Raw genomic sequence first — 22,419 nt, 5'->3', positions numbered from 1 at the left:
TACGTTTGCGTTATAACGCAATACTTTTGCGTTATAAGGCAAAAACTAATGCATTATAACGCAATACTTTTGAACTATTGCGTTATAACGCAATAAATTTTTTTCTCTTCATGTCCCTTCCCGGGCTCCGTAATAGTTTGAATAACATGGTACTCTTTTTTTTGCAGCTCAAAAATGGCAAAGTAAACACCAGTAACAGCTGTTACCAAATGATTCAAAAGTACAAAAAAACAAAATAAAATGAAATAAAATAAAATAAAATCATGTTAAAAAAAAACCTGTACATATTATGCACCATATTTCTGCTTTTTTCAAAACTGAAAAGATTAATGAATGGATCTTAATCACAGAACAAGTTCACTTCAGTGTTTTTTCCTGCAAAAAGGAGGAGTCAATGCAAAACTCCAAAGCCCTCTACCTTTACTTATCTGACTGCAGGACTCATACCAGAGAACAGTTGAACATGATGGACTGTAGGACAGGACTGCTGCTCTTAACTATCTGCTGGGCAGGTCAAGATATTCACCAGTCTGATGTTGTAGCTCAAAAAACAAGCAGCTAATAGACATTGACTGTTTTCTTGTTTGTCTTCACAGGTGTTGATGGTCAGACTCTGACTGAATCTGGACCTGCAGTGAAAAGACCTGGAGAATCCCACAGACTGACCTGTACAACATCTGGATTCACATTCAGGGACTACGGGATGAGTTGGATCAGACAGGCTCCTGGAAAAGGACTGGAGTGGATCGCTGCTATCCGTTATGACAGTAGCACTTACTATTCCCAGTCAGTTCAAGGTCGTTTCACCATCTCCAGAGACAACGGCAGAAACCAGCTGTATCTGCAGATGAACAGTCTGAAAACTGAAGATTCTGCTGTTTATTATTGTGCTCGACACCCACTGTAAGACACAGTAACAAGACAGTCATACAAAAACAGCCACAACTACCAGTAACACTGAGATCAGGATATAAAACCATATTAACCTTGCATTGATCATTTTAAAACTGCATTTCAATAACTAGGCAGTCATTCAAATCTCAACTTTAAAAACACACAATTAGGCTGAATAAGTTATAAAATACACTAGGGAACAAAATTCAAAGTTTGATGAAGCCTTCACAACAATGTGCAGCATTAACATAAAAAAGTGATCCTGAGTTGAATAAAGGTGATACTCATTTAATATAGCAGCAAGAAAAAACCTAAACAACTCCAATCAATAAACAAAATGACACCACTACTGAAAATGTCAACAGAGTAATCAGTTTTCCAAACGGATTTGAACTATTTAGATCTATTTTGCTTTCATTTTTACACATTTTAATACAGAGGAGATGTTATGATTGTCAGTCACCACAGAAAAATAAATAGTGCCCTATGTAATTATTCATATGTCTTAGTCTTGCTCAGTTTTATACAACGTTGCATTTTACGGTGTATGCTTCTGCAAAATCCAATGAAAATAACATTTTCGTATTTTAACAACTGTCAGTTATGATCAGTTGACACAACTAACGTCTGTAACAGTGATGCCAGATCAATGTCTGACCTTCACCTGCAGGTCAAGGTTATACAGCTACTACATAGAGAGGCTGCAGGAAAAGAACTTGAGTCTAGTATGACCCCAGAACAGTTACTGCACATACTATGAAGATTATCGAACCCTGGAAAGCCTGAGCCATTAAATCCCTGCCAGAAAATTCCAGTTCTTTGAAATTTGAGACTTTACTGGTCCTTCTGAACAACTAAAAAATGTTGTTTTCAAATATTAATTTCCATATATGAGTTTCAATTTTGTATTATATTTGATACATCAGGTCTCAATGCTCAAATATTTTTATTTTTGAGCAAACAAAAACATAATACTAGAAAATGCCCCCCCAAATTTAATAATTTGTTCCTTGTGTCACTATCAAGGTTATAATAGTTTTGGATTTTAAATTATAGTTTAGTTTTAATTAGTTTTGACTTTTTTTTCTCTTATTCAGTTAGTTTTAATTAGTTTTTAGAGCAGGTTTGTTAGTTTTTATTAGTTATCGTTTTTTTTCTGAATGCTTAGTTTTAGTTTAGTTTAGTTTTAGTATTAGTTTTAGTTATTTCATATATTTTATCTTCCTCATCATCCTATTCAAAGAAATTAGTGAGGCGTGGATATGGGTTACCCTGGACACTTTATTTGGGGGTCGGGTTAGGGCGGCTCATGGACTGAGCAGAGACACAATGTACCGTACAATGTATAAATTCCCTATAGCAGGTTGAGGGGGGGTGCAATCCATACACAACGTCACTTACGTGAAACAAAGCGAAGATGTGCAAAGCATGAGAGGAGATGCACAAAGCAGCCAGCAGTTAAAGCAGACAGAAACATATATAAACCACTTATAAACATATATAACCCAGTTCCTCATCAGTAAACCACACCTTAGCAGATCTCTCACCTCTTAATCATCTCCAGTTCCATTATTAGCCAACTTTGCTTCAGTTTAGTTCAGCTAGCTGTTGCTAGTAACATCAAACGTTTCTTAACATTATAACAGGTTCCATACCTCTGTAATTGGATTAGTTTTCATCCTCCTCTTTTCTCCTCTTCTAAACTGTGCAGTTCAGGGCTTGGAAGGCCTTTTCATGGTGATAAACTCTCCAGTTTTAACCTGGATGCTAGTCCTGTTTGACTCTGTCCTTTAGCTCTGCTCTGTCTCTGTCACTCACGCGCACACACACGGTACGCCAAAAAAAAAAAAAAAAACCTGACCCATGTATCACTAAAGTAAACCCCAGACAGGACTGTGCTGCTTTGTCCCAGCTTTAGTCTGTATGTTCCAGGTAGAGTGGGGACCAGAAGACCACTGGGAACCACCAGTGACCAGACATGACAGACTGGGAAGTGTCGTATGGTGTCACCAGCTCAAACTGCTGGAGCGAAATAAATTAATTTCATATCAATCCGACATTGACAAAGACGAAAACGAAGGGAATTGTATCCATAATTTGTATACGTTTTAGTTAGTTTTGTAAGCTCACAATACAGTTTCAGTTAGTTATCGTTTTTTTCTTTTAATTAGAGTTTTTATTTATTTCAGTTAACGAAAATGTTATTTCAATTTTAGTTTTCGTCATTTCGTTCGTTTTCGTTAACGATAATAGCCTTGGTCACTATCAACATTTCCTGAAAATTTCATCCAAATCCATCTATAACTTTTTGAGCTATCTTGCTAACAGACAAACAAACAGACAAACCCCTTGGTGGAGGTAATAACACAAACATGTCTAACAAATTGGGAATTCCTTTTCAAAATTACTGTTGGACTAGTAAGTATCCATTCTTCTATAAAATCTTCTGCATTTAAGCTTACTGTGTTTCAGGTTGTGTTTTTGAAATCATATCCTTCTGTTTATGCCTATACATCAAGTTATTCAAGCAGCAGCCTTCCGCAGTTTCATTCAGCTGGTAGCTAATGTGCGGAATGTTTTTTGTTTCTGATATTTTAAAAAATAAAACTCTAATGTTTGTATAAAATGCTGTAAGGCTACTATACCTGGCCTGAAGACATGATTGAACACACATTAACAGTCTTTCCTCAGGAAGTTTGCCGTCATCAATGGCTTGTCAACAAATGCGCGAGTATTACAGGATACAGATTTTACGACAGTTGTTACAGACAATACCATTTCTTGACTTTAGGGGGACCCCACGAGCAAAAGTTCCATGGTGTTTCTTTAAGCATTAGTTCAAACTGAACTGAAGATGAAGGTTTTTAAAGAGTTATAAAAGGTTTTAGAATTTTTTTATTTTTTTTTGTAATTATATATCATCAAAAACTAGACTGTATCAATCACCACATACTTAAAAGCTCCATTCATAAGACAGATCTTCTGTTGTATGTCAGTGATGGAAAACACCTTTTGGCAAATGCAATGAGCTAAGCTACTGGTAATTTTTATATTGAGACAAGCTGATATTAAATCAGAGCTCAGTGTCTATTGTGAGCTCATGTCTTGGTTTCATTATCAGTGTCACTTACAGTGTTTTGTGAAATATCAAAAGTATGTCATCATCTAACTGCAAAACAAATATACCTACAGGTAAAAATAAGATAATCTGAACCTGATCTTTTTAAAGACGCTGCAATAACTACAGTAGGGTCTTTTAATACTGTTTATGTTCACTGTTTATGCTTTGTACAGATTATATATATATTTTTTAGGCTACATTGTTATTATTGTATGTAAAGCTTTATATTATATTGTCGTACTTGTATCTATGCTTTGTTTTTAAATTATCTGTCAATTGTTTTATGTAATGTCTTGGTTTATATTCTGTATTAAGTGTCGTCTGTTTACCTGCCCAGGGATTGCAGATGCAAATTAGCTCTTAGCTAACTCTGGTGCAATCATGTGACCGCACAATGTCCCTGTCAAATAAAGAATAAACTAAACCTGAACCTGCACCTGAGTGATTCATAAAAATAAGGAATAAATAGTTGGTCCAATTGTTTTTATTTATATTACAAACTCTCAACAACAGGGGTACCAAAACCATCGACAAATCCACAGACTGTATCACTCACCAAGGCTCTGAGCAGTATTTCATGTCAGTAGCACATTTAAAAAAACTGTTGGTGAATGTCGGAAAAAACAAAAAAAAACACTATGGAACTAAATCCCACTTAACTAACAAAGGAAATGGAGACAAAATACAACCCTTTACCCACCTAAACTAAACTAAACAAGGAGAAAACGTGTCATCTAACAAAATATCTTTTTGCCCCTGTCAAATTTATGTGTGTATAATTTACAAATATTTACAACTAAATCTGAACAGAAATCACAAGCTATGGAAACATGTGGATGACAGTGTTTAGGTTTGGTGACAGGCGAGGCCTCCAGCTGTGGCATGTGTTATCAGTCCTCACCCAATCCACTGCAGCTTCTGGAACCACAAGCAAACTAAAGCAAAGTTAGGGCTCCTCCTGCAGGTAGAGAGGAGAAAAACACACATGAACAGCAAAATACACAACTCACTGTTATTCATACATAGAAACTGTACACTGTGGATGTGGACACCTCCCACAGCTAAAAAGCTTTCACTTCTGTTTTTTCCCCTTTTCCTTTACTGGTATTTTTGACATCACTGATGGGATTCTACAAAGACTTTACTGATCCCACTGTGGGGAAACTTCAGTGTTTAAGCAAAACCGTTTTCAATTTCAGACACTGTTTGAGACACTATTAGGTTTTAATCCAGTGTTTTTCAACCTTGGGGTCCAGACCCCACATGGGGTCACCTGAAATTTCTAGTAACTGATAAAAAATATAAAATATAAACTTACTAATAAAAATGTATGGTGAGTTGAGGGAGACAATCACAATACATAAAAGACAAAACTAACTGAAGCTGAAACTGAAGCACTGTGGTACTGTTTATCTTTCAAATGTTCATTGTGGTCGGTTTCAGATGCTGCAGCTCTTTCATAATTCATAGTTTGAGTTCTTGTTTGTTCAGTATTAATTGTCAGCCTTTTAAATCCAAGCTGGACTGACTGTACATATCCTGACCAAGGAAAATAAAAATCTCACTTTGTGCAGTAATCTACACCTGGCTTTTCTGCCTCGTCCATAATAATATACATTATATAGACTAAATGTCATCTAAAATTCATGTTTATTTGCAACATAGTATAGTTGTGTTTTTCAACCTTGGCATCAGGACCCCACATGGGGTCGCCTGGAATTCAAATGGGGTCGCCTGAAATTTCTAGTAATTGATAAAAAATTAAAAGTTACAAATAAAAATGTACATTATATAGCCTAAATGTTGCCTAAAAGTAATGTTTATTTGCAACATATTATAGCAAACTATTACACAATCAAAAACAAATTAATTTTAGCCAAAAAAAATGTCTCCATTTTGAATGTCTGGGGTCACCTGAAATTTCTAATAATTTATTTAAAAAAAAATTTAGAAATTAAAACGTACTGTCACAACCCGGCTCTGAGGTGGTGACCAGAATGGAGACGGAGGTGGTGAAAAAGTAACAAAGATTTATTAAATAAATTAATAATAACAAAAACATAGAATGCTGCAGAAACGCCAGCCAGGAGGAGCAAAGCAGGGCAGAGCAGGACCAGACCAGACAGCCAGCAGCACCGAGACCAGACCCGACAGAGAGCGTGTAGACCAGGCCGGACCAGAGAGAGCCAACCAGAGAGCCAGCCAGAGAGCCAGCCAGAGAGCCAGCCAGAGAGCCAATGATCATCACGGGCGAGCTGCCTATATAGTCAGGGCTGGACCGCCACAGGTGTCATCAATTATGCCGTCGCCATCTGCAACGGAAACTGACAGCGCCTCTAGTGCCCGGAAGGTGCGGGGCCGCACACCCCCCCCAAAAAAGAAAGGGCCTCTCTCCAAGAGGACCGTCTGAAAGAAAATACGTTAAACAAAACATTCAAAACACGCAAGTTTGATTTTATGCTTACCTCTGTCTCTTAAAACCAGCACCTGCCTACCATCCCTATCCGGCCACCCAGCACCTCCGGCGCCTGGAGAAGCCATTTAAGAGTGAGGAGGAAAGGATGGAAGCAAGCGGGTTAAGAGAGATGGGGAATGAAATAAAAAAAAAAAAAAAAAAATCAGGCTCGAGACAGAGCATCCGCCACAACATTTTCAGAGCCTTTAATATAGCGAATGTCTAAACTATACGCCTGTAAAAACAGGAACCACCGCATCAGTCTACGGTTCGGACAGATCAAAGAGTTCAAGAATGTGATTGGGTTATGATCAGTGTAAATGATCAGTGGGACACTACAGTCCAGATAGACTTCAAAATGCTGGAGAGCCCACACCAGAGCCAGAGTTTCTTTCTCTATGACTGAATAGTTAATCTGGTACCCATTGAACTTCTTTGAAAAAAAACTAACAGGATGGTCAATGCCATCACTTCCTGTCTGAAGCAGCACAGCACCTGCTCCGACGTCACTCGCATCCACGTGCAGCTGAAAGGGCTGATCCAAACGGGGAGCCGCGAGGACCGGAGGAGAACACAGAACAGTCTTTACGCTGTCAAAAGCCTGCTGACAGGAGTTAGACCAGATGAATTTTGCCCTCGCCTTTAACAGGTCTGTCAAGGGAGCAACTATGGTGGAAAAATTTACAAAAACAACGGTAATAACCGACTAACCCAAGGAAACGCATGAGTTCCTTTTTGGTGGTCGGCACAGGATAGTGGGAAATAGCCTTCACCTGGTGACCCAGTGAAAGATTATTATTATTCAGTGTTTCAGAATTTTTCAGTCTGCCACACAACATACTTTCATCAGGTGCACGGACTTCATCATTCTGTACCACAGGTGTGACATTTACTGAACACACATCAGCGGCAGCAACAGCAAGCGCAGGTGTTGCGTCCTGCTGTTGCGCACACCCCCCGCCCCCAAAAGACTGGAACTCACGGGGGTGGTACGGCTTCAGCAGGTTAACATGACACAGCTGTTTTTCCTTCCTGCGACCTGGAGTGGACAGTAAATAACTGACATCTGAAGTCCGCTGCAAAACTGAAAATGGACCCTGAAAGTTAGCCTGGAACGGTGAGTTCACCAGCGGTAATAAAGCCAGAACCTGATCACCAGGAGAAAATACCCGAATTTCAGATTTCCTGTCATATAATCTTTTCATTTTACTTTGTGCACAGGCTAGATTTCCCCTAGCCATCTCCACAGCCAAAACTAAACGACGTCGAAACCCCTGCACATAATCAACGAGAGACTGAGGAGGTTCAGACGGAACCACAGAGTCACGGAGGAGAGTCAATGGGCCGCGAACTGCGTGACCAAACACCAGGTCATTCGGACTAAAACCAGTGCTCTCCTGCACCACCCCTCTGGCAGCTAACAATAACCACGGCAACCCCTCATCCCAGTCCTGATCCAACTCTACGCAATAACTGCGCAACAGAGACTTAAGGGTTTGATGGAATCGTTCTAATGCACCTTGGCTCTGTGCATGAAATGCAGAAGCTTTATTATGTTTCACGCCTAGCTGTTTAAGAACCTGTGAGAATAAATTTGAGGAGAAATTTGTACCCTGGTCACTCTGAATTATTTTAGGTATTCCAAACACTGAAATAAACTGTGTTAAAGCTTTAACCACAGCCTTCGCTGTTATTGTGCGAAGCGGATAAGCAGCTGGATACCTCGTTGTTTGACACATCACGGTGAGTAAATAACAGTTACCTGATTTGGAACGTGGTAATGGGCCAACACAATCAATAATCAGGTGCTCAAAAGGTTGAGCCGCAACTGGAATCTGAGCTAAAGGAGCTGGTTTAATTTGGTTTACCTGTAATTTGACAGGTGTGACACGATTTGATGTAGTTTGACACATCTTTTTTCATACGGGGCCAAAAAAAAATACTTAAGAATGTAATTATAAGTTTTATGAACCCCTAAATGTCCTGACTGATCATGAGAAGTCCTAAGCACCTCCTCCCTGAATTTTGAGGGAACAACAACTTGAAACACCGGTTCGCCAAAGAAACTGTCACAGTGGGGCGTCCATTTACGCACCAACAGGTCATCCAGCAGTAAATAACACTGAGCCGCACTGTTACCTTCAGTAGCTGATAGCACCTTATGCACAAGCTCACAGAGAGTCGGATCAGCACGCTGTTCTGTGATCAGCTCACTACGGGAAACAGACAGAAGGGAGTCAGGTACAGACAAAGCACATGTGTCACGGACATCCTCACAATGCTCCGCCTCAGACTGATTTTTACTCTGAGCGCGAGTAACCGCACATGCCGGGTACACATCAGATTCGTCCTGGACAGACTGTTCAGGCATTTTGGGGACAGATGGAGAAAACGTCACAACCGGGTAAAGCGGAGCATCAACCCATACCCTGCTACCAGCCAGGTCATTACCCAGGATAACATGTACTCCGGGAACAGGCAGGGCAGGACGCACCCCCATAACCACCTCACCTGTCACCAGCCCACAACTAAGATGGAGTTTATGAATGGGAGCAGGTATGACCGTCAACCCCATTCCTCGGACCAGAACGAAATCTCCAGTGGCCGTGCTGTCAGAAAACGGTAACACAGAACCCAGAATAAAAGAATGGAATGCACCTGTGTCACGCAGGATTTTCACTGGAGTGGAAACATCAGCGCCCACTAAAGACACATGACCATCTGAAATGAACGCAGAAAAATCAGATTGTGCCAAACCACAATCATTCATAGATTTAACGTCGCTACAGGGCACACAGGAATTAGTCTGAACAGGATTGATTTTGACCCCACAGGTGTCCACAGAAACAGAGTGTGTCACAGGAGCAGCCAGAACCACGGGCTTAACCTGCGCATTCTTACCAGATCTGCGTGGACATTCTGCTTTCCAATGGCCCCTGCCTCTGCAATAATTACATATTTTAGAGTTATTTGAAAAACGGGGTGATGCGTCCTGCTTCCAGGACCCAGACCCAGCCTCCCGTTGTCTACCAGACGAACGGAACCTGCTGTCCTCAGGGTCTACACCACCACTAAACTGATGGCCTCTGTGCGTCAGCACGTACTCATCCGCGAGCGCAGCCGCTTCGGTCACAGTTTTCACTTTGCGCTCGTCAATATGAACAGCTATGTGTGGAGGAACGGTGTTTTTAAATTGCTCCAACACTATCAACTCACATAGTGCTTCATAAGACTCAACACCCAGTGACAAACACCAGCGATTAAAGTGTGTAATTAAGTCTCTAGCAAACTCCATATGAGTCTGCCCACTGTGTTTCTGCCAGGTGCGGAACCGCTGACGGTATGCCTCAGGCACCAGCTCATATGCTTTTAACACAGCCTTTTTGACAGATCCGTAAACTTTACTCTCGGCCAGACTCAGAGCAGAATATGCTTCCTGCGCCTTCCCTGTCAGGACGCACTGGAGCAGCAGCGTGCGCTCTGCGTCAGACCAGTTCCGGCTGTCGGCCACGCGCTCGAACAGAGAAAAAAAATGTGTCTGGGTCCCGTTCACAAAACTGAGGGACCAGACGTAAGTTAGTAACCACATCGAAACGCGGAACCTCAGAGGACTGAGTAGAACCGGGTCCACGACCCTGACTTAAACTCAGTCTTCGTTCATCCAGATCTAACCGTTTAAGCTCCAGCTGCAGTAAAAGCAATTCCCTGCGATGTTCAAACGTTAAGCCTGTGTCTCCCACATCAGAGACCAACGCAGCACCAGAATCTACGGTCAAGCCAACCTGAGGCTTAGACCGAAGAACTCCGCTCTCTAACAGACTGCCTTTGATAATCTGTCTCATAACGACTTTCTGCCGCTTATCACCGACATCCAAATCAAAATGTTCAGCTACTTTAACCAGTTGCTCTCTGGAACAGCTGTCTAACCACTCCTCTGAAGGAGCAGACAGGAAATCCTCTACCGAGGCCATTTTAACACTAAAACTCACCTGAAACTCCTGAGCCAAAAGCCAGAACACACCCCACAGCCACCGCAGCCAGTCCCTCTATCTGCCTAGCAGAAACTTCTCTAAGCTCCTCCCTAGTCTTCAGGTGTCTACTGGTGGTGGGTATTTATGCACTGAATCCCGCATGCATAGTGAAGCAACCGGATAAACGGCGACTTCAACTAAAACATCGGACGTGCTCCCGAGACAACTGCTCTACCCACGGTCAACACCACCTACGAAAGAGCCCCCCCAGCGAATTCCAAAGGGGAAGACGCTCTGAGCCTACAGGGACCAGACAGCAGCGACACACCAGTGTGAAATGACATGAACAGAGCTCAGAGTTTAAACTCAGCTGAACATGAACAAAACACACATCTGGCTCGCTCTACACACAAACAGACTCACCTCAAGTCTCCAAAAGCAGACAGATTGCGCACACATGCACAATGAAAAAACACACCCGACCGCCACGTCACGTGGACACTACTACAACCAGTCATTCACAAAATCATGTAGTCCCCGCCCACACGGCTGAGACTACCGCTAATGAAAAAAATGAATGAATCAAACAAACCTCCGCTTGTCACATGGACCAAGGACCGGACAGCCTCCACTTGTCATGTGATCAAGGAAACTGAACGGACGAGCCCCCACTTGTCACATGATCAAGGAAACCAAACGGACGAGCCCCCACTTGTCACAACCCGGCTCTGAGGTGGTGACCAGAATGGAGACGGAGGTGGTGAAAAAGTAACAAAGATTTATTAAATAAATTAATAATAACAAAAACATAGAATGCTGCAGAAACGCCAGCCAGGAGGAGCAAAGCAGGGCAGAGCAGGACCAGACCAGACAGCCAGCAGCACCGAGACCAGACCCGACAGAGAGCGTGTAGACCAGGCCGGACCAGAGAGCCCGAGAACCAGAGAGCCAGTCAGAGAGCCAGAGAGCCAGCCAGAGAGCCAATGATCATCACGGGCGAGCTGCCTATATAGTCAGGGCTGGACCGCCACAGGTGTCATCAATTATGCCGTCGCCATCTGCAACGGAAACTGACAGCGCCTCTAGTGCCCGGAAGGTGCGGGGCCGTCACAGTACTAATAAAAAATTACGTTATATAGTCTAAATGTCCTCTAAAATTAATGTTTACTTGTAACATATTATAGCAAACTATTACACAATCAAAAACAAATTAATTTTAGCCAAAAAAAAAAAGTCTCTATTTTGAATGTCTAGGGTCTTCAGAAATTTGTGATGTTAAAATGGGGTTACGAGCCCAAAAAGACTGGGAACCACTGCAGTATAGCAAACTATTACATGATCAAAAACAAGTTAATTTTTGCAAAACATTCTGGGGTCACCAAAAATGTATGTCGTTAGAATGGGGTTATGAGCCAAAAAAGGTTGGGAACTACTGTTTTAATCTCTGGTCTTTTTTTAATCACTGTGTATTGTGTCTGTATCGTGTGTTTTATGCAGATTTATGGTATTTGACTAAAGTGTTTCTATCTTATAATTTAATCCTGCTTTTAGATGTAAAGCACTTTGGTCTTCATGTTGTTGTAAAGTGCTATATAAATAAATTTTGATTGACTGATTGAATTTCAGATTTCAACTCATCAGACCCAAGAACAGTTTTCTGCTTTGTCTCAGTCCATTTTAAATGAATACCAATGGAATAAAGGGATATGACACTTGTTGGATCAATAATGTCTGTGAATATACGTTACTCATTTTTATTTTTATTTTTATTTTTTTATTTATTTATTTTTTGCTGTTACCAGAAATCCCACATATAAGAGAAGACTTCCATCTAATCACTCAACCCCTATATTATAAGTATCAGTCCATAAAACCATTATTATAAGGAAAAAAAATGCAGAATTACACACAGTAACCTTTAACACACTGAACACACTTAACCATTGTGGACCCCCCCCCCTGCCCTGTCCAGAGGCATGAATGAGGATCTGAGGGAGATTTCTTTATGGCGATTTGCAAAAGTAATTTTTTTTTTTTTTTTTTTTTTTTTTTTTTTTTTTTTTTATGTGCCTTTGTTTTATTTGTCATTTTAAACTTTGTTACTTGTTTTATCAATTCTCTTTAATTTATTTTTCAGTTTAACTTCACTGTTGTATTTTTATGTGTATGTGTATTTTGTGAATATTAAATGCACACAACTGTACTGTACTGTAGAGTAATGATTTTGGGTGCACATAAATAAAGTTAGATTTCTGCATTTCCGCTCAGTTTTCCTTGTAAGAGTCATCCAAAGAGGCCTTGTTAGCCTCACTGCTGGATAACAATCAGTGGAAAGGAAAAGAAAAAGTAATGGAAAACTACTGCATTTACCTGGTCTGTAAACCTGTTGTATGAATTAGATAGATAGATAGATAGATAGATAGATAGATAGATAGATAGATAGATAGATAGATAGATAGATAGATAGATAGATAGATAGATAGATAGATAGATAGATAATTTATTAATCCCGAGGGAAATTCAAGTATTCAGCAGCACAAGAAGACAAAAAACAGACAAACCAAACCAAAACAAAACAGTAGGTTAGTAACCAGGTTTATAATATATATAATAATTATTATAATTAAATACAAGTATAGCTTCTCTAGGACAATATAGCATTTACAATGTATGTACGCAAAGCATTCATATTCTTATTCATCAAGCTAAAATGGCTAAAAAAAAAAAAAAAGAAAAGAAAAATGACAGAAACATTGAAACCATACTGACAAATGCCAGTGATGTGAAATGTTATGGAAAAATAGGTGAAGACTTCCATCTAGTGGCAAAGTGGGAAAGTAGTTACCTTCTGTATGATTCATGTCTTCAGTGTCTTTAGTTGAACATTTACAATCATTGTAAAAGTAAAATACATAAATGGTAAAAGGAGTTTTACAGAATATAAAATGTCAGAATGTAAAATAAGTTTAATCTTAATTTTTATCTGACTGTATAACTGTGTAAAAGATGAGGAGTAAATGCTATGTCTCGATGTCTTTCATTTATATTTACTTCAGTTCAACCTTTAGAGGACAGACCAAACAACAGACAAATAATACTGAATATGACCAAATGTGTAACTTTTCTAATGCTTTCACTGCTTTCTGGTAAATACAACACAAACTTAGTTCTGTATTCTACTTTCATTTTGCTTTTGGATGTGCTTTGACATACACATGCTTTTGTGTCCAGGTTTATACAGACAGACTGTGAGTGAGTCTGAGGCAGTGGTAAAACAACATGCTCTGACTCAGTGAGTGTAGTCAGAGTTGTTCAGATCCGTCTTATCTCTTACCTATTTTTCTGTTTCTAACGCATTAGCTTTAAGGGTTACATGTTCAGTTACTGCTTAATATATACAACCCACTGACAGCTAACATTAAATATGTGCCTATTCTCCAATTACAGACTAATTTCTCTGCTTCCATGGTTCTCAAACAAGCTTTGCTCCTTGGTTTAATAATTTTTTCACTGAAAATGAATGAATTAATTAACCTCTTGAGACCCAGGAAAGTACAAGTTTTGGCTTTTTAATTGCCTATATTGTAAACATCACAATGCAACAGTTTTGTTTTGTTTTGTTTGTTTTGTTTTGTTTTGTTTTGGATGCATTTTTTTTTTTTTTTTTTAGTTTTGTTTTGTTTTTTTTGTTTTGTTTTTTTGTCTTTATGGCATGACCTTTGTGGTGGACAGTTTTTTTTTTTTGTTTTTTTTGTTTTTGTTTTTTTTTTATAAAGCTGTGAAACTCTTGCACAGAAAACCCATAGCTTGGTCTTAGTATAGCTTCATATTAAACAGGAAAACCTCAATACAAGGATGGATAGGTTATATAATGTACATTTTTATTAGTAAGTTTTAATTTTTTTTTCAATTACTAGAAATTTCAGGCGACCACATTTAAATTTCAGGCGACCCCATGTGGGGTCCCTACCCCAAGGTTGAAAAACACTACTATACAATGTTGCTAATAAACATTAATTTTAGACAACATTTAGTCTATATAATGTATATTATTATGGGCAGAGGCAGAAAAGCCAGGTGTAGATTATTGCACAAAGTGAGAATTTGATTTTCCTTGGTCAGGATATGTACAGTCAGTCCAGCTTGGATTTACAAGGCTGACAATTAATACTGAACAAACAAGAACTCAAACTATGAATTATGAAAGAGCTGCAGCATCTGAAACTGACCACAATGAACATTTGAAAGATAAACAGTACCACAGTGCTTCAGTTTCAGCTTCACAGTTTGTCATGTCTTTTATGTATTGAGATTGTCTCTGTCAACTCACCATATATTTTTTATTCATAAGTTTTTATTTTACTTTATTTTATTTTATTTTTATTTTTATCAATTACTAGAAATGTCAGCTGACCCCATTTGGACTATACTAACTATCCTTTCTCTATATGAAAATTTGTTACTCCAAACACCTTTATATTCACATAAAAAGGCACAACGTAAAAAGCAAAGTGTGTACTGTTGTAACTCACAAACCAAACAAAAACTGTGCTGACACAATAATGTATAATACTCAAAATTATGAATGATTAAAAGGGTTTTGGACATGAACAATGTTTCCATTCCTCCTAAAAGTCATGCTGTGTAGAGGAAGATCCAACTTCTCAGTATTAAGCAGCCATGCCTCTGTTTGGTTGGTTTTAAAACTGGAAATCTGTCAGTGTGGACCACTCGTGTTAAAATATGATTCTTGTAATGAAATCTGTTCATAAGGTCTAGGGTAGGTGGGAGCAGGGTGTATGTAATATCATATCAGTTAAAAAAAATACCATAAAACATTAAATAAATTTAGAATTAGTTTAGTTACTTTAACCCATAAAGACTCAAACAGCCACCGATGACCAAAAACATCTACTGATCTAAACTGTTTAATACATGTTGATCCACTAATCCTATCAATCCATGCAAATAATTGGTGTAAAATACAGTTTGTCATCTTTTCATGGTTTCATGGTTTTCATGGTAATCAGATATGACCCATTTGGATGTTCAGAGGCTCCATAGTTACTGTGGAAACACTGTCATCTTCTACAACATTGATTCACCAGTAAAACCCATGGAGTTGGATCAATGACAGTGGATGGACACCTTTGGTTTATGTTGAATTAATGATATGTTTTGCTGAAAGAGTTGCTTTTTATTTTTTTTTCTGTTTTTACTGTAATAACCCTCAACTTTAATCTGAGCTATAATGAACTATATGATTAGTAAATTTAATATTGGAAAACACCTGATTTTCACTGAAAAAAATACAAAATAAAGAAGATCATATTACAATTAAATGGTGATTAAGCATTTAAGAAACGTTAAATATGGAGGAAAAATCCATTTGAGAACTGCCACAAAAGTAACACTGGGTCTTTATGGGTTCATAGCTAATGTCATACAGATTCAATTAAGAATATGCAAAATTCCGATGTGTTTTTTTTTTTTTCATAATTGATTCATTTAATGACAGATCGTTATTCTTATACAGTGTAAAGTGGGTTAATCACAGTATATTACATATATGCAGTTTTACGCGTCATTGATGGATCATATTCAAACCCTTATTATTATTCCTTCCATTGAATATAACAAAAAAGCTACATTTACACATTTTTTTTTTTTTTTACAGTAATTACAACTAAATTTATTTTGACTTTGAGTGAAAGCACCTCTGGTTGTGATGTTATGTATTATGGTGGTTTTGGCTATTCCACTGTATGTTTTCCAAAAATCTGTCAGCAACGATTCACAGCACATTAACATAAACCACCGCTTTGATTTAAGTCTGAACATTTTCTAGACTTGGTAAACAGACAGGATAGTGTTTATATATCACTCATATTACTGTACAATGGACTTTTTAATTAGAGGACCAAATCAGAGAATTAAAATAAGACCTTTTTTTTTAATTGCATTTTCCAGGTTGTTAAAAACACCAACTATTAACTGTATTTTACAAAAACACAATAAAACCTGAAATGGTTAAACTGTAAAATAAAATAGAGGATAAAAAGATTTTCATGTCATAATTTTAAGAAATTACACAAATATGAAACCAGTTTTCCTATTGAGTGAAAACTCACATGACACATTAAATATGAGTTTTTGTATTGGTATTTGCCAGTGTGGCTGGAGTGGGATGGGGTAGTCACAGTGATATATGGTACAACAAAAACCTGTGCTGAACTGAAGCACAAACAACACTGATGATGATTCACAAAGTAAATTTAATTTTACTACAAAAGAAATGACAAAGTGATCTGTCAAACCATGTCATGTAAACTAAAGTTAATGTTACTTGTTATATTATGGTGTTTATATTATATGTTTGTGTGTCCTGACAGTCAGTGTGCAGGGGGAAGTTTTTGTCTAGCATTGTGCTGGTGTGTACAACAACTACCACAGTGATACAATCTGCCACAAAAACCTGCCATCGATTCCACTGCTTCTTGTATTCCAAAAGAGTTCTCCTCAAGAGAGCAGGGATTAAAAAAAGGATGGCATTAATTAATTAATTAATTCATTCATTCATTCATTCATTCATTCATTCTTTCATTCATTTTCCGAAAGTTTGATGATAATGGATTATAATATCCAGTATGCAGCATGCATTTCATTGCATGATTCAGTAAACATTCACTCTTTTGATGTTTATTTTGATGCCAAATTTCATTAGTTTTAGTTATTAGATGGTAAATGTGTTTGAGGAATCGGCATTTTAAGAACAGAGATAAGGGTTTAATATGAGTAAAAATGAATTTTCTGTAACTACACACACATATTAACACAGTTGTTTCAACCATTGTTTAAAAAGTCTCATTTTCTAATGCACAGTAAATTGCAAATGCTAAAATTATAAAGAAAATACATATTAAAATTAGTTATCTAGAGACATTTGTTTCTTTATTCATCAATCAAATCTATAAGCAATTTTTTTTTTTTTTTTTATTGTTACATACTGTCTTTTGCTCTCAAATCTCTTTTTTGGTGCAAATCTGTTCCATTTGATTGATGAATAAAGAAACAAATGTCTCTCCATTATCACTGGGATAACCCCCCCCCCCCAAAAAAAAAACAAAAAAAAAAGTAGTTTTAATGAAACTTAAATGCACCTAAAATTAAACCAGTTTTTAAACCTATAACGACCCAGTGTTACTTTTGTGTCAGTTCCCAAATTAATTTTTCTGTGTATTTAACCTTTCTTTCTTTTATTACGTATTATTCATCACCATTTATTATAATTTTATCCTCTGTATTTTACATGGTTCTGTGTAAATTGTGGATTTTCCTGTGTTCAATTTCTTACATTAATTTAGATGTTCATGTACACTCAAAGTAAGTTTAAAGTTTATTATATCAAAACAGAGAAACCTGAAAAAAGTGACTTTTTTAAATAAAATCTCTCATTAACTGAACATAAACCCAGTGTGTCCATCCACTGTCATTGATCCAACTCCATGGGTTTTACTGGCGAATCAGTGTTGTAGAAGATGACAGTGTTTCTACGTTCACTACGGAGCCTCTGAACGTCCAAATGGGTCATATCTGATGACCACGAAAAGATGACAAACTGCATTTTACATAAATTATTTACATGTATTGATAGGATCAGTGGATCAGCAGGTATTAAACAGTTTACATCAGTAGATGCTTTTGGTCATCAGTGGATGTTTGGGTCTTTATGGGTTCAATCCACACTAAAAATATTTCTATTCACATGCCCATGATAGTTGTAAAACTATTCTTATTACACTGTAAGTCTGTTTCCTATTCTGACGATCATTTTAATAATTAATTAAATATCCAGTGACTTCATTTAATAACTGCAACCATTAACTCAGTGCTTTTAATCTAATTACAGTTTTCACGGCTTTAATGTCTAATCATTTTGTTTTTATTGTAGTCCTTATGTTGTTTTTCATCATGTAAAGTACACTTTATACCATAAATAAACCTTTTCTTACCTTGCCTTGCTAGAGAAAGATTAACCGTGTATGAGATGAGAGGTTTTTGGCTGAGGACTCACTACTGTGTATGACTGGGGTCACAGTGATATAAGGCGATACAAAAATCCTGAACTGAAATGAGCGGAACTGAAACCAAAAGTCACTCATTTTGAAAACATACTCAAAATGTTAGTTGACTGAAGAGGATTTGATGACTTTAGATTAATTGGCTTAGAGCATGAACAGTTCTTTTACAGAAATGATACTTAACACAGTGTAAGATTCAATCTTTGTATGTCCTGGCAGTCAAATTTCAGGGTTCAGTTTTTGTTCCGGGTTATACTACAGTGCAGTACAGCGGCCACAGCGATATATGCTACGACAAAAACCGTCCAATTTAAAGGAAATGGTGTGAATGATGTTGACAGAAAATAAATAAACACTGGGTCTCATAAGCCATGTGTAGGTTGTATGTAGTGTGTCATGAAAACTAGGTGAATGTCATAAGTTAAGTTAAAGTCATCTTTTACCAGACATACAAAGGAACTGGCCAAATGTTTCTCCTAGTCCACACATAATATCAAAAAAGGTAAACAATAATTATCCTGTATATACAAGTTTATTCATATACATACATGTACACATACATAATATGTATAGATATACATGTATGAAATAATGAATTATATTTTAAATGTACTTCTTAACCCTAAAAGACCAACAACTACTACTATACCTACAACTATTTTATTTCTCTACAACAAGCCTCTCCAAAGCAATTTGCTGTCATTCATTATTTTACAATCCTCTGCATTTTACATTTTTCAGTGAAAATCATGTGTTTTCATATATTTAATTTACAGATCAAATTGTTTTTCATAAATGCTCGGAGCAAATGTAAAGGTTATTATATCCAAACAGACAAAACCTAAAATATATTGTGAAATAAATGTAAAAACAACTGTCTCTAAGAGTCTATAGAGCCTCTGACTGTCTTCTAGAAAAGCTAACAAATGGCATTTTACTTGCATTATTTTAACCCTTTCATGCATACTGGTCACTACAGTGGACAGCTATTCTACAGATGTTCTCTTGTATATTCATGGGTTTTGTTGTTTTAGTTGCATATCAGCACCATCCCATAACACTGACATTCATACCGTGACTGTAACTCTATGTTCTTGATAAACCTGATCTGCAGTAACATGACTGAGTGTAAATCAATTGGTAATTGTTATTGTTTTCTTAAATAAAAAGTGTTTTTTTTTTCTTATATTATCTCCATGAAGTGAGTAAGAACTAGTATTAGAGTATGATAAAAGGTGAGAAAACATCAGATTAGCTGCATCAAAAATGTTTTTGTTTCATTTTTTTCACACAGTATAGGGTCAAAACACAGTAATGTCCCGTCAGAGAGCGAACTTTAATTGATTGCCATTCCAACATTTATTTCAATATAAAGTAGCTCCTTGTTTTGGATAATCATTTATGGACCACCTAAAGCAAAAATGAATTTAAAAGTAAAAATGTGGGTCATTTAGCAACACTAATCTGTCAAATTGTTTCTAAAAATGTCCCGTCAGAGAGATTTCAAATACTGTGTTTTGACCCTGTATCACTTTCTGATATTGTTTTTAAATACCTGTTTCTTCACTTCAAAATTTAAACACATGGTTTCCAAATGAGTGGACATTTTTGTAACTCCATGAAAAATAGGTTAATTAAAAAAACAAAACAAAAAAACAAACAATCAATCTCGTTTTTTTCATGCCTGACGAGGAATAAAAACACTCAGGAAAAAAATCTTAACTAAGGTTCTCATAATTCATGTATCAAAGGGTTAACGTAGTGACTGGATTAACCCATAAAGACCCAAACATCCACCATCAACCAAAATAATTTACTGATCTAAACTGTTTAATACCCATTGATTCACCAATCCTATCAACATATGTAAATAATTGGTGTAAAATGCAGTTTGCCATCTTTTCATGGTCATCAGATATGACCCATTTGGACGTTCAGAGGCTCCGTAGTGAATGTGGAAACACTGTCATCTTCTACAACATTTATTTACCATCAATGACAGTGGATGGAAACACTGGATTTATGTTCAGTTAATGATAGATTTTGCTGCAAAAGGTCATTTTTTTCTTCTGTTTTTTCCTTTTTGATGTAATAGCCCTTAAATTTAGTCTGAGTTTTCATGAACATCTATATCAGGGGTGTCAAACTCATTTTAGTTCAGGGGCCACATTCACCCAAATATGATCTCAAATTGGTCGGACCGGTAAAATAATACCAGTGAAAAAAGTTAAATTACATTATGATAAGGTTTATATCTACATCGTTTCTTTAAAAATCTGAATAACATGAACAACTTGAAATGTCTTAAGAAAAACAAGTGCAGTTTTAACAATATTCTGCCTCAGTTTACCAGTTTATCATTTACACATGTGCATTACAACTTACATTACAATTACAAATATACAAAACATTTAGTAACAGGTATAATATTAATGAAATTGCATTTACTTTTCTGAAGACATTTCATTGTTCATATTTCTTCAGGTTATTTGCATTTTTTGTAAAAGGATAGTTTGTTAATGTAAACATTTTCATGTAATTTTATTGTTTTAAACTAAAACAAAGATAAAATCTGCAGTTGTCATTATTTATAGGTTATTATGACAGTATTTTTCTGGTCAGACCCACTTGAGATCTAATTGGTTTATATGTGTATGTATGGAACCTGAAATAACATGATTTTTACACTACTGATTAATATCTTCAGTGTAATTTTTACATTTCACAAATTCATCCTATGGGCCAGATTGGACCCTTTGGCGGGCCGGATTTGGCCCTTGGGCCGCATGTTTGACGCCTGTAATCTATATGATCAGTAAATTAAATATGTTAAAATACATGAGTTACACTGAAAAATGCAAAATACAGAAGATGATATTTTAATAGATGGTGATGAATCAATTAGGACAAGGTTAAATGGAGAGAAAAACTGATCCATAAAAGTAGCACTGGATCTTTATGGGTTAATAGCTCAACAATTAAGCATTTAAAAATTTTGATCACTAGGTGCTTTTGGTTTCAGTTGGTTGAGCCTTTGCATTAAACACTGTTGCCTATAAAGTTAGAATAAACATTTTTACCTCTTCTCATAGACTCAAGTGTAACTGGGACTCAGTATGTAATCATTACACCAGGTTAAAGGTGATTTCCGATGTGTATAAATAGGAATAAAAGCAGGAATGTGTCTGCAAATAAAATCATTCGAACTTAATGGGTAACTGTATATTGTGTGCATAAAATCATCTCATATTGCATGAGCTAGAGTAGTATCTGTCTACTAAATAAAGAATACAAATTACACAAATTAATACTTATATATAACAGTCCATTTTGAGGGTGGAGTTTTTGTTTGGAGCTGAATCATTGTGGAAACTATAACTACCACAGTGACTTACACCACAACAAAAACCTTCCCCTGAAAAGGAAACGCTGCATCGTTCAAACGCCGGTACAGAAAATAAACACCCCTCCTTGTTATTCCTGAGTTTGTCTTAAAAAATACAGATATGCAGTATAAAGAAATGAAACATATAGAAATGTACTGTACAACTTAGTTCTGCATGGAGATTTATTACCTCATTTGAATTTCATCCTTTTTTATGATTTTTATAGATTCTCACAGCTCTCATAGTGGTAAAATGTTACACACAATACAATAATTATCAACTTAAGTGCAGATAATGACTCAAAATGCATTACATTAACCATAAGTGATTTTTAAAAGCACAAATCAAAGTCATGTTGCAAATGTAAATACGAACCACGTCATGTAAAGGTTTTTGTATGAATGAGAATTACTGTGTGGCGGGGGGGTGGTCACAATGATATATTGTAATACAAAAACTGAACTGCATCAAGAAAGGGAGAACTTCCTCAAAAAAATCAAGCAATTCCCAC

At 36.9% G+C, this 22,419-nt stretch overlaps 1 protein-coding gene across 1 annotated transcript in view; it reads left to right on the top strand.

Annotated features, from left to right (window-relative positions):
- LOC115423891 (uncharacterized) overlaps positions 1–22,419 on the top strand; it is a 92,326-nt gene that overhangs the window by 25,768 nt on the left and 44,139 nt on the right. The window contains 1 exon segment of the mRNA XM_075353490.1: positions 16,625–16,633. Within this exon segment, the coding sequence (XP_075209605.1) occupies positions 16,625–16,633 (9 nt within the window).

This window comes from Sphaeramia orbicularis, chromosome 8 (assembly GCF_902148855.1).
Source record: "Sphaeramia orbicularis chromosome 8, fSphaOr1.1, whole genome shotgun sequence".
Classification (NCBI taxonomy): Eukaryota; Metazoa; Chordata; class Actinopteri; order Kurtiformes; family Apogonidae; genus Sphaeramia; species Sphaeramia orbicularis.
This window is presented reverse-complemented; position numbering and strand designations above follow the sequence as displayed.